Source organism: Delphinus delphis, chromosome 17, assembly GCF_949987515.2.
Source record: "Delphinus delphis chromosome 17, mDelDel1.2, whole genome shotgun sequence".
In the NCBI taxonomy this organism is placed as follows: Eukaryota; Metazoa; Chordata; class Mammalia; order Artiodactyla; family Delphinidae; genus Delphinus; species Delphinus delphis.
In genome coordinates this window covers 28,968,844-28,982,896 of record NC_082699.1, presented here as the reverse complement: position 1 = coordinate 28,982,896, position 14,053 = coordinate 28,968,844, and the positions used below count along the sequence as shown (strand labels likewise).

The window sequence follows — 14,053 nt, the reverse complement described above, 5'->3', positions numbered from 1 at the left end:
TACAAAAAAATTTCTGAAATTTTGCAGAAAAATTGATTTACTTCTTGGTCTTTGTGCCTAATTCTAGTTACCAGTATATGTATATTCTCTGTAAATATTCTCACTTGAAGAACTTTCAAATATGGATATATGTTTAATTTTTAAACTATAGCAAACACAGATTTTTCTATTTAGGAATTTTTTATTTTTGAAGAAAGCACTAGAGCAGTGTTTGTCACTTTTTCTTTTTCTGGGTAGCTCTCTGCACCAGTTCTACTGAAGTTTTATAGAGAATCCATATCTTGTAAACCGAACCTGTGATTTATGCTTCTGAATGAATAAAATACAACTAATGGAGTTACTTTCTTCTCAGGCAAAGTATGAAGAAACTGCAAGAAAGAGAGGTATACTTTTTATTTAAAGAAAGTTGTAAGAAAATTAGTTATAAGTGGTAGCCTTAATAACAAATGTAACACTACCTGCATCTATGGAATATGATTTGGAATTATGTAGCTTTCCCAAGCCTACCAGATCAAAGTGTATTAGAAAAAAATATGGTATTTTCCACCATATGTGGTCCATGTTGGTTATGTACAGCTCTGGATTTTTGTGGACCTAGGGAAGGGATGGACGGTTAAAAAATAAAGCAGACACTCAGTATTTGGGCCTGTGGAGGATCATGGGAAAGCAAAATACTTTTAATAGATTTGATTTTTAAAAGAACAAAAATAAGAATAGGAAAAGTACCATAGTGTTAATTAAAATTAATGTCTAAGGCAAGGTGAAGAATGAGACATAAATGTGGAAGCAAGATGTGGAAGCTTCTGGAAGAAAAAGAAATGCTTTGTTTCAGGGTTGGCTTGCTGCGTTTCCAGTCAGTCTGCAATTCATGAAGTGAAGCGTGGCTTAGTTTTGTGTGATCTAGATAATATAACATGACTCCTATTTCCCTCAGTAACTTCCTTTTAACATTTATGATTTTATGCATTTCAGGCCCCTCACTGGGTTATAAGATTGGAATGTAACTGTTAATTTTAGTTCGATGTCTTTGTGAAATGCATTCGGCTATCCACACAACATTTCTTATTTCTTGTTCCTTCAGCTTGGTATACGCATAAAACACACCATAGTGGAATTGCCTGTTGAATGCCAGCACATTCATCTGTACCTGGGGAAGGAAAGAAAAAACATGGACCATCAACTCTTCTGGAACATACTACTTTAATTAAATAATATTAAGCTACAGACTGGTTTGTGCTTGTGCAGTGCTTATCTGTATTTAAATAGACAATTTCTAAATTGTGTCAAAGAAAGGAAAGCAGTAGGAAATTCAGCAAGTCTAAAGGGAGAGCGTCACTCTGCAGAGAAAGGCAGACAACAGTAGTGTAAAAAGTAAGTTTGTAAAATCATAAGACAAGCTCCAAATCTCAGCAGCACTGCTAGCACCAAGATTCCTAGGAGGACTTTGGAGTGTGTGTGTGTGTGACTTTGTAGTGATATTTATTTGGCTTCTAGCTAGTAGGCTGGTCTCATTTAGATAAAGTATTTTTCCTTGGCCACAATTTTTTAAATTTTAAGGTGGTTTTTAGGCTATTGAACTCCCTTTCAGGGTAATGGCACAGGCCTCTGGAATTTGGACCAGGTGATATTATGAGTTTCCTTAGGATGCTCTGCAGCAACTTAACATGCAGTTGAATAGTGTTTTTCTGCAGAAGGCAGATCAGTAAAAGAAAATTTTCAAAAAACATTTTTTTAACTGGGGTACAGTCTAAAATGGAACAATTCCTTTATTCTTTTCCATTTAGAAAAAAGGAGAAGAGGTACTGAGTCCCACACGTAATTCTGAAAACCTCAAGCAAAGCAGTCAGGTAGGGGAGGCCCCCTGCTCTTAGAAACCGTCACACATTTTTCCTGGCAAGGGCAGCTCCTTTAACAGCTGTCTTTGCAGCAGAAGGGCAATAGTGTGGAATTTTAAAATACCCCTACTATATGGGAATACTTGCATTGCTTTTACTTCTTTCTAGAGAATTGTTGGAAAATGCCTAGAGTAGGACTTACAGGAAGACCCCCATACTGCTTTCTCAAGCCAGTTTAACCCTAAAGTGTGGGTGAATTTCAGGGTTCTCTGTTAATTCCAATCAGACTGAGATGGAAGGACCAGTGGTTTTAGGGAAATGGATAAAGTACACTAGAAAAAAGTCTCCAGATTTGGGGGACTTTACCTGGCTACACTTCCCTGAAGTCCTCTTGTTGCACACTTCAGTAGCTCAGGAATTGGCTATAAATGGATCAAGTACTCTTCTGCCTTTTCAGGGAAAGAGAATAATCTAGACGGGATGGATTTCCATGCAAATAATTCCTAAGTGTTCTAATTGTGCGCAGGAGTGATAAATCCTTCTTGAAAAAGGGATAGATTCGAGTGGGATGCACTTAACAGGGTGTGCTCCCTGGGGACAGTCAATATGTGATCATGAGAACATCCTAGCTTTGTTTCTCTAGATAATTACAGAATGGCTGCCTTACTTCCAGAGCTTTGCTATGTGCACATCTGTCTGGATATGACAATCCCACAAGAAGCCATCATATGTGAACCACAGTGCCTTGACTCTCCAAGGCAGAGATACTAACTAATACCCATTCAAACTATGAATGTATATAATCAATTGGCCTGATCAACTGTAAAAAGAAAACTGTAAAAAGAAAACCCAAGTAAAAAAAAAAAAGAAATACTAAGACCCAGAGTATGAGAAAAAGAGTGCATAAGCTAGCAGCATTTCCATTTACATCATACCTCACGCTCATAAAACACATCCTCCAATGTCTTTCCCCCACTGCCATCACCTACAGCCTCAAACAAAGCCTTGTATACCTGAAAAACAAAGACAAGAAATTGTTTTTTAACAAATTTTCATTTTTTATAAGTATAAAAACTATATTTTTCCAGCAATATAGAAACTGTGCACCCATCTTAGAAAATCTATCCAGAAGGCCACAATTTTTCTTGTAGGATCTTTGGCTTCTTAAGGAAATACCAAAAAATCCAAACAACGAGAGTACAGATGGCATTCCATTCTATTGGCTTGTTCAGGCCTACAAGGCAAGAGGCAAAAGCAGTTCTACTTTCAGTGTATACTGAGCTGATTTCCACATTTGATTCTTAGGGCTAGTTAGACACATTATAGAGGCTAAAGGAGTGCTTGTGGTTTAATCAGTATGGCTTCATGGGTTCTTTGAGATGAAAACTGATTAAAATTCATTATGGAATTTCAAGTGAGGAACGGGTGGAAATTGGGGAGAAACTCAAATTTTAATATTATGCTAAAGAACCTCTTGCAGTGACACAAGAGATGTCACAAAGGTTCACGCATTGTCTGCTGGCTTATCTTTCCTGGAGGGTTTCGGAAATCCACAGGCAAAGATAAGAGGGGTGTCATCCCAGTTCTAGAAAAGCTACCTGGAGGGTCTGTATGTTACTGTCTGCAGGTCAGAAGGAACGGTACCAGGGGATGAGGTTATAACCTTGAGCTAAGAAGCTTCAGGCTCTCTAAGAGCAATTGGGTGCTGGAGTGGGAGAGGACATAGCAGCCCTCCTTTCTTTCCCGAATCCTGGACACTGAGCAAAGGGAGTGGTATAAACAGTATGTCCATATTTTCCGCTGTCCTTCAAGTAGACAGTCTGTACCTAACACTGTTTGCCCAATGGGCACTTGAAAGAATGGCTGGGTCAGGCTCTTTTACGTAACTCTGGCATGAGCTCACATTTCCAGAACACTGCACCAGTCTCTTGGGGAACTTGCTTTATCAAGCGCTTCAAAAAAAAAAGGGGGTCAAATGACCGTTCCTTGGAGATTTAAACAAGTACTTGCTTGGCAGGGACCTTAAAAAACACCAATAGCTTGGGTTAGAAACTCAGCGTATTTCTTTGGGAGAGACATTACAGCAAGAGATACTGCTTTCTATTGCACAAACATTATAAATGTTTTAGATAGATAGGAAGTGTAAATGTGATATGCGGGCTTCTAAAGTACAGGTGATGAAACCACACAAGACATTTCGGGAACCCGGGATAAACACATACTCCATGGTCCGCTACCCTCTTCATTTGCTCGAAGTCCTCTGCTTGGGCCAGCAGGCGCAGTCCCTCGGGATAGAGCTTGCCACAGGTCGGGTAGAGGATCTCGCGGTCCTCTTTGCTCAACTCGGTGCCAAAGGAGTTAAGCGTGATGATAAAAGCACGTCTGTCTGCCTCAAACTGAATTTGCAAGACATAAAATCAGTGAAATTGAACCATCTACTAGACGCTCTAGACAAATTCATTTCCAAAATGATTTGCTTTCCTTTCCTGATCTATGTCTAATTATAATACAGACATGTGTTATTAATGTTCCCGTAGTCTCTTCCTGTAACGGAGTAACTCTGCTTGCCAGAGAAGGATCACACAGCAGTGGCAACAGCCCAGGAGCCCAGGACCTCCCACTAAACTTCAGTTCCCAGGCTCTCTGTTACTAGTTACTCATGTGTCTCTCTCATGTAGGCCACTAGAGTCTCAAATGTGTCTTCCATAATAATTGGAATAATACCTACTTGCTGGGGTCGATTCAGAGATAGAACAAGGTAATGTAAATAGAAGGGCTTAGCAGAGTGTTTAGCACAAAATGTGCATATCATGCATGTTAAACATCCTTTTCTGATTGTTGATGTCAGTAGGATTTTTTACGTAATGAAACTGTGCTACTTACAATTCGTTTGTACTTTCCTGGTTTTGTTTTTCTTCTTTAAAGTTCTAGGTTAGATATCAATAAATTTAAGTCTGTAGCTAAGGATTACAGGGCTCGGGACAAGTGATCTTCCTCTCAGGGCCTCAGTTTTCTTATTTGTAAATGGTGGGGTTTGGCTACACGATCTCTCAAGTGGGTCACATGTACTCCCGGCCTGTCTTCTCTGTGTTGAGCACCACTAGGCACCCAAGCTCCCAGCCCGTCAGGCCTCTCTGTCTTATCTAACCACGGAGTCCTTCTTGAAATTGCCTTCTCTTCCTTTGGACTCCTCTTAGTTTTCCTTTTACCTACTCTGACTATTTCATCTCAGTCTGTCCTCCATGGGCATCTCCTCTGCCCACCATGGGAGTTTGCCATGATATCCTTGGGCTAAGAAAGCCTTCTCCATCCACCCAAAGCAACCTGCACTTACCACATTATTTTAAAATCTGTGCATGTGTCTTTCACCCCACCACACTCTAAAATCTTTGAGAGATCATGTCTCTCTCGTTGATTGTTCAATTTTAAATATCCAGTGCCTGACACAGGAAGATCTTAACTGTTTACTAAATCCAATGGAATGGTCCACGGTTCTACTATGGTTCTACTATTTTAAAAATTCTCTATTATTCTCTACAATGTTGCTATCCAAGGTGTGTTTCAAGGATTAGTAGCTTTGACATCACCTGGAAGCTCGTTAGAAGTTCAGAATCTTAGACGGTAGTCCAGACCTAGTAAACCAGAATCTGCATTTTAACAAGATTCCGAGCTTATTCATATGCACACGAAAGTTGAAATGAATTGCTCTACAATACTATTTTTGACTAATTAATAACAAATCCAGACTTGCACCAGATTTTACTGGAACTCTTTTGTTAGAACAGGTGTTTCCTATCAGTACAGTGAGAGTTGGTTCCTTCTGATCCTTTTGATTGCTCTCATGGAAATTGTGGGTGCGCCAGAAGCGAGGAGTGGGCTTATTCGGAAGCAAAGGCAGCTGCCTCTGGCTACTGAATATATCCAGTCCTGTCGGTAATTTCAGGCTGTCCAAGAATAAAAGAAGAAATGCAAGAGGGAGATTTCATGGCAATAAAAAAACCTTGAAATAATAGGGCAGGGGGAGCAACAATGGAGTTAATTGTCCCAGATGACCTTCAACGTCCTTTCTAGTTCTAGAATGTTAAAATAATAAGGAGAGAAATAGGGCCAGGTAGGCAGCACTGCAGGTATGCAAGGCAGGGGAGGCAGCTGCATGGAGTAGAGCATGACATTTTGGAGGAATGGCCATAGCTCAAACCCTGGGGAAGCAGCTGGAGAGGCAGGATGGACAGGTAGCTGGGAAGAGAATAGGAAAGGCTTCACAAGCCATGCCAAGAAGAGAGGACTTTGACTGATGCGGCTGGTTATCTGAACATGCCACACACTTTCCAACTTCTTGTCCTGGTTAACACTTGTTCCCTTTGCCTACAGAGCACATACTCCATCCCATGACTCTCCAGGTTGAAATCCTACCTGCATTTGAGGGTTCCATCAAATGTAATCTTTTTCTTAAGAAGCACTTCTCTTTCCTCTCTAATTAGATATGATTTCCTTTGACTCCTTATTATACTATAATTTCCCTTTTATTATAACTGTCTATCTACTTTACTACTTCTAGCCTAGGGGCTCTGTGTGTGTGTGTGTGTGTGTGTGTGTGTGTGTGTGTGTGTATGTGTATTCTCTTAGTGAAAAGAACTGTAATTTTTGAATTGTAAAGGAGCTATGCTGTCTTTGACCATCCCTAAGCAGACAGTTTGCTATGACATCTGATTATGGAGGACAGTAGATGGGGTGGTACTAGTTTCCTGTAAGCCCTGTATCATTTTCAGAGGGCAGCCAGCCTGTGTGGCACAGTGTACGTCGGATGTCTTTCCTTTCACTCTACCCTTCAAACACTCACGCATTTTAAAACCATAACTTATTTTTTGTTGTTGCAAAAGATAACCATGCAGTGTTGATGTATTCAAAACCATTATCCGTTGCTCATGATGGAGTTGGGCTCATCGAGTCAAAAATTCTGGCCAGTTCCTTACAGGAGGAAGGGTCTCCCTGGTGGGAGCCTTATTAGCATGTGTACTGACCGAGGGAGATGAAACAAACATATTCTGTGCTTATTTTTCACTGCTGCGTTAACCTTACAAACCGTCAGAAGAGCAGGAATAAGAGGCAAACAGTACACTGCAGCACATTTGTCTGCACCATAAAAAATTTCTTTTTTTAAATATGAAGCTACAGTCTTGTGATTAGGTCACATTTTAACCTGCAAACCTAGGTTAATGCCCTCTTCCACTGTATTCAGTCTTTTAAAGTCTCCTATCAAATGAGATCAAATGAGAATATGGAAGAACTTCAGAAACTCTAAGTGCTCTATAGTTGCACAAATAAAAGGGGAAGTAATTACATGATCTGGTATATTTATATAAAACTGACAAGCCTCTTCCAATCATATCATTAGAAATGTTATAACTGCATAACATACATAACTGATATTTTTATATAAATGTACAAAGATAGTTAAATGGATTTTTATTTTTAACACAGCTTGAAAAAAATCTAATCTAATAAGGTAGTATCATGGGTATAGGAAAGGGACAAAGAGAACACAGGGTATATAGTATTTTGACCAAATCCTCCTGGTGATAAGCATTCTGCTAATACTGTGCTACCCTTTTTACATTTACAAAGACATAATTCTCATTTACTTCTGATTTTTGTAGCACGTGCAGTATGATCTTTTTTTTCAGTTTTTTTTTTTTTTCAGTAAGCGGGCCTCTCACTGTGTGGCCTCTCCCATTGCGGAGCACACGCGCCGGATGCTCAGGCTCAGCGGCCATGGCTCACGGGCCCAGCCGCTCCGCGGCATGTGGGATCCTCCCGGACCAGGGCACGAACCCGTGTCCCCTGCATTGGCAGGCGGACTCTCAACCACTGCGCCACCAGGGAAGCCCGTGCAGTATGATCTTGCTTAAGAATTAGCACAGAAGAGCAGTTTTTATACAAAAGAACTGTGCAGGTGAATTTGATGTAGACATAATTTAACATAGATAAACATATAAGAACTGGAGCCAGACTACCTGTATTCAAATCCTGACACTACCACTTACTAGACATCAGGCAACTTACTAGCCTTCTCTGCACCTCAGTTGTCCCTTCTGAAAATGAGGTACTAAACTACCCATCTCATTGTGCTATTTTGAAGTCCAAGTGAATTTGTGTATATAAAGCACTTAGGATAGTATCTGGTATATAATAAGTGTTAGCTATTAATAGTGCCATTGTATACCTCTGCAAGGTTATTATTTTTTCTTTTTTTATTGAATGAAAGATTCTTTAAATACTAAGTGCTTTACAATTTTGAAGTTTCACATTTCATATAATCCCAGAATAACCTTTTTGTCCCCCTTATCCCTACATTACCCCTGCCCCTTTCCCTCTCCCCACTGGTAACCACTAGTTTGTTCTCTATATCTGTGAGTCTACTTTTTGTTTGTTCATTTGTTTTATTCACTGGTTTGTTCTATTTTTTAGATTCCACATGTAAGTGATATCATACAATATTTGTCTTTCTCTGTCTTATTTCACTTAGCATAATGCCCTCCAATTCCATCCATGTTGCTGCAAATGGCAAAATTTCATCCTTTTTTATGGCCAAGTAGTATTCCATTGTATATGTGTAACACATCTTCTTTACCCATTCATCTGTTGATGAACACTTAGGTTGCTTCCACACCTTGGCAATTGTAAGTAATACTGCTATGCACATTAGGGTGCATGTATCTTTTCAAATTAGTATTTTTGTTTCTTTTGGCTATGTACCCAGTAGTGGAATTGCTGGGTTATGTGGTAGTTCTATTTTCCGTTTTTTGAGAAACCTCCATACTATTTTCCACAGTGGCTGCACCAATTTACATTCCCAACAACAGTGTATCAGGGTTCCCTTTTCTCCACATCCTTGCCAACAATTGTTATTTGTATTCCTTTTGGTGATAGCCATTCTGACAGGTGTGAAGGTTATTAATTTTAACATTAATATTTTCCTACATATTTTGTAGGTATAAAGTACATGAACCATTTCTAAACCACAGGAATTATGCCATGTACAAACTACTTTTTTTTTTTTTTTTTTTTTTGTGGTACATGGGCCTCTCACTGTTGTGGCCTCTCCCATTGCGGTGCACAGGCTCCGGACGCGCAGGCGCAACGGCCATGGCTCATGGGCCTAGCCGCTCCACGGCATGTGGGATCTTCCTGGACCAGGGCACGAACCCGTGTCCCCTGCATCGGCAGGCGGGCTCTCAACCACTGCGCCACCAGGGAAGCCCCAAACTACATTTTTGAGCCAGAGATAATGTGGCTTTTTATAGTGTGGCTAGTAGTTAAATTTATGAAAAGAAATGGGGGAGCTTCATAGAGTCACTAGGCTGCTTGTGTTATGTTATCAGCATGTCTGGAAGAGACTAACTCACTTTCTGACAATTAGCATGCCATGAAAAAAAATGTTATTTATCGATGTGCACCGTCTGTATAATATAGATAAAGACAAAAAATATTTTTTGGAGTTCTCCAAGGAGTTCTGACTTCAAGGACTGCTTTGACCTTAAAGTTTTAACAGTATCTTTAACTGTAAGATGTTAATAATTAGGTATTTGAGAGGAGCTAATTTTATCAAATGCAGTTTCAGAACATTTGGTTGAAATATATGCAGATGAGGTTATTTCAGGTTTTTTTCTCTTCAAACCCAAAGGGTAGTTCTTATCAGGCTTTTCTTGAAATCAGAAGTCACTGAACAGCTTAAATATCTACCCACCAGTGTAGAAGCCACTGTAACAGATAATCTAATGGTTAAAGATATTCTTTAGATAAAACTTTGTTTCACAGGGCAAAGTGAGAGCTTTTTCAGCCCAGAATGGTTTTTTTTTTTTTTTTTTTAAGATCCAAGCGAAATAGGAAACCAGCAAGAGTGATCTATGTCAAATACTCAGTGCAAACTACGCCCGGAATTCCCCTCAGACCATTCTGATCTCTGGCCTGGGTCCCTCATGCATGTGCAGATTGACATTGCAAGCAAGAGGTCCTGTGGGCACAGATGAAATCTGTGATGATAAAGAGGAATTAAAGAGAATATAATTATTCTCTTTTAGAGAGGTTGGAACCAATGGTGGCATCTGACACATTGTGAGGTTTAAGTGGGCATGCCAACTGTGAATCACTACCCATAGAATCTTCTTACCAAGAGTGGGGATGCTCAATGGTTGTTTGGGGCAACCTTTATTTTAGGATTTATATAAGGAACCATGCCCACAGTAGACTTTGTTGCCAAGTTGTGGGGGTCCCCAGCTGCCCAATTTTGGGAGGGAAGTTAGTGATTATTATAAGAGTACCTATAGTGCACCAATTGTCCAAAGCATACTAAATTTTTAACTAATTATAATCTGCTTTCTTCATACTACATCAAAGTGAATCATGATCAAACTTCTATCAAAAACATTCTTTTCTAATTCCAAAGTAACTCTTCTATGTAGAAAACTAAGAAAATACCTCTTTTAACTGAAGACATCAAATGATATATGTACAATAAAATATACTGCTATTTTATTTCTAAATAAAAGAACTTCTAAGATTTTAAAAATTGGTAGGATTATATAAATAAAAAGTGTATAAGCACATTATTTGACATAAAAAAATTCAAGGACTCTTTCTTACCTCAAGAATGGGGCACATAATTTCTGCTGTGACATCACCATGATTCTTACAGAATTTATAGAATGCCTCGATGTAAGACTTAAAAAGAAGAAAGATCATAAGGCAAGAAAATGAATATATTTTCCTTTTGGAAATTTCTAGATCAGCTTTCCATGGGTTATTAAACTCTTTAATGGAAATTGAATTACTTCTCCCCTAGGGAGATATTTTATAATAAATTTGGTGTAAACTTTCACCTTGAAGCACATTGCACAGCCTAAAAAAGGAACTCCACAAAAGAACAAAATTGTACTTATCATAACTTATAATTACTCAACAAGCACTTTTTTGCATGCCTCTTGGATTATTTCTCACTGTTAATTCTTGCTATTCTAACAAGAGTGCCAAACTCTCTTATGAGCTCTGCAAATAAGTCTAGATTTGGTCCTATGCTGATATTTAATGTGCTCAGGAGACACATTTGGGATGGCATTGAGCATGGAAGATACACTGGAAAGGCAGAGTCTAGGCTGTAGAGGCAGCCCTGTGTTTGAGTCCCAAATCTGTTACTTACTAGCTAACTGACTTCTGCCAAGTAAATTTACCTCTCCGTGCTTCAGTTTTCTCATCTGAGGAATGAGGATGGCACATAGTTTTGCTGGGTGGATTAAGTGATCTAATGCCTTTAAATGCTTAAAACAGCACCTTCTGTTAGCTATATCTCAGGGATGCTTCCTCTAAGCCCATAAGTCTTTATATAAAAAGTAAAACTGCTGCAATGCAATGCTTTTGAGAGGCCCACATGTTTCAGCATAAGAAGCTAGATATACAGCATGGCAATGTATACATATATATATATTCATTCAGGTACTCTATGAGAGTGTCCAAAGATGCTGTAGTGGTGTGAGTGAAAATGGATATATTTTGCTCAGCCCTTATTACACAGAATGACTCAAATGGCGGCAGCGTAGTCCAGACAGACAGCTGGTCAGATTATACAAAGTGGTGCCTATGATGTTGTGTCCACAGATGGTCATCTTGGTATGCTGCACACTGTCAGTAGATTAAAATTGTGTGGACAGATTAACTGTGAAATTCAGGGACTCTGGTAACAGGATTGAGGACAGAGATGGACATACATAACACAAGGTTCACTATGTATGCTGGTTCTTTTGAAATGGATTCATATGGTTCACCACACTCATCTGTCCACCCACCCATCATCCATCCATCCATCCATCCATCCATCCATCCATCCATCCAATTGACACCTTTTATGTTCCAGGCACCATGTAAAGAGTTAAGGATACAGAGATGCATGGGATCCTCTCAAGGATCTTGCTGGCTGGGAGAAGTTGACATACATGTATTTAACTAGAAGACAGGCCAGGACTAAAAGATCTTTGTCCCCAGTATGCCTAGCTTCATAATTCAGCAGCTGGCTAACAGGCAAGTAACATTTAATAAAGAACTCTGGTTATGATGCATTATGTAATAAAGAAGAACATAATATTGGGGGAAACAGTTACCTTGTACAGTTTATTGCGCAGTATTTCAATATTCAGTTCGTCTAGAGTATTTTCAGACATACAGTCTTGAAAGAATGGAGCTGAAAGCAGAAATTATTGTACAAAATAAATTAATCAAAACATGATTATAAACTGTAGAAAATGTCTCCTGAACGCACCACCCTCTGCCCACCCCTAACTAGGACACTGTGGAGTGGCAATCCACAGACTCGGTGAGGCTAACAGTGATGGTGACAAGAAGGGTGATTACTTAGGAAGCATTTGCTCTGTGCAAGCTGTCACTAAACACTGGATATACCTGAACTTATTTAATCCTCACAACCTGGAACTACTCACTTTATGGTTTACTTTTTGAAGCCCGCCCGACACCCGCCTTTAGATAACAGTAATATTTACCATTTGCAACCTTACTATGTGCCAATCATTGAGTTGTATTAAAACCGTCTTAGTTTTCAAAACTCTGTTATAGTAAGATATTATTGTTTTTAAAATGAAGAAACTGGAGTGAAATGAATTGTTCCAAGTCACCTGGCTGGTGGTGGGCAGAGCCTGTCATGCTTAGGGATATCTGCTTTCAGACTCACCCTCTTTCTGCCATGCTATGCTCCATTAGCACTGGACACTTAATAAAGATGTAATTTTTTTCTTTTTAAAATTTGTTTTAAACAGCAACTATTTTGATGAATGATCAACAGTGAATAACTATAATCCAGGTTTCCTGACAATAACTGTATAAAATTATCCCATTAGTATTTTAAATGCTACAGCTGTTGTCAGTGCCAAATTATAATGAAATTATTATTTATTTCATCATTGCTTCAGGTCATTAGACAGACACTCCTGAGCATCTCAGAAAAATGGCATTCTTAAATTTCCTAAAACAAAATGTTTCCTATATGCAGCCTTATTAAGACAGAAATTTAAAATGAAAAGATAAGGAACTAAACATACAAAACCCAGCCAGAAAATTAATTTTTTGAAAAATTATAAGTTCTATTATTTATTTGCTATGGTCAGGAACAAAGTACAGGGGTTTGGAGGTTGGGAGATGAGCCCTAACTCCTTCTCAGCTACAAATGGTTTGCATGTGATCTGGTATACTTCATTGTCTTGATCTGAAAAATGAGGGAGCTGGACCAGATGATTCTTTAATGTCCATTTCACTTCTAGGAATCTGTATAGTACGACACTATATTCATGGAGAAAACTGTGAATTGAAAGTGCATTTTCTAATACTGTGATAACATACACAAGCAGCTGTGCAATGATTTATGCATTCATACCTAATGGTGTTTCAACCAGAATGGCATTAAAGAGATCAGAAGGTGTCTCTGCAATGTTGACTGCTTCCATTTCTGTGAAACGGCCCAACGGGTGGCACTTCACCAGAATTTCTTTCACAGATTTTTTTTGCAATGCACCGTTCATCAGTAGAATCACATTATCTATCATGTAACTGCACCTGGTGTAGAAGAGGGCTCAATCGTTAGGAAAACAGTTGCATGAGAACAAGAAGCATCCCTCAGGTAAAAAACAAAAAACAAAACAACCCCCCCCGCCCCCCCACATTTCAGGCACACACGCTTTCGTTAAGGAAATATATATCTCCTTTTATTTTAAACTCTGGGTTTTGAGAGATGTAGGTGAGGTAAAATATCTGACTCTCAGAGGGTACCATAGTTTGAAAAACCATGTTCACAGTTATAACACCTGACTGGTGGGACCACACAGAAGATGACCCTTACACAGTAAATGCCAAATGTGGTGGGTGGGGCAGACAGTAGTGAGGGTGTTAAATTGTTTGGTTTCTCATAATGGACTATGGGCTTAAAAAGTTGAGAAACACAGACCTAAAGCGTTTCATTATACTTCAAAAACTGACTATTTAAATCTTTGATGAAGCTCATTGTTGAGTATTCGATGTTTTAAATATTTAAAAATAAATAAAAATATTTAGTAATTTTAATATTAAAATGTTTTATATATTAAAAATTAAAGTATTCTGTTTTTTTTTTCCTCCTATGAGAGCAGATAGTCAACTTTCTAGTCTTTTCCCCTCCCAGAACC

At 38.9% G+C, this 14,053-nt stretch overlaps 1 protein-coding gene across 1 annotated transcript in view; it reads right to left on the bottom strand.

The window, feature by feature from the left end:
• Positions 1-262: 262 nt before the first annotated feature.
• ATP6V0D2 (ATPase H+ transporting V0 subunit d2) overlaps positions 263-14,053 on the bottom strand; it is a 48,278-nt gene continuing 34,487 nt past the window's right edge. Inside the window, exons 3-8 of the mRNA XM_060035199.1 lie at positions 13,270-13,448; positions 11,987-12,066; positions 10,479-10,556; positions 4,058-4,231; positions 2,771-2,848; positions 263-1,147 (exon numbers count right to left, since the gene is read on the bottom strand). Of these exons, the coding sequence (XP_059891182.1) occupies positions 986-1,147; positions 2,771-2,848; positions 4,058-4,231; positions 10,479-10,556; positions 11,987-12,066; positions 13,270-13,448 (751 nt within the window). The 3' untranslated portion in view covers positions 263-985. The remainder of the gene's footprint in view (positions 1,148-2,770; positions 2,849-4,057; positions 4,232-10,478; positions 10,557-11,986; positions 12,067-13,269; positions 13,449-14,053) is intronic.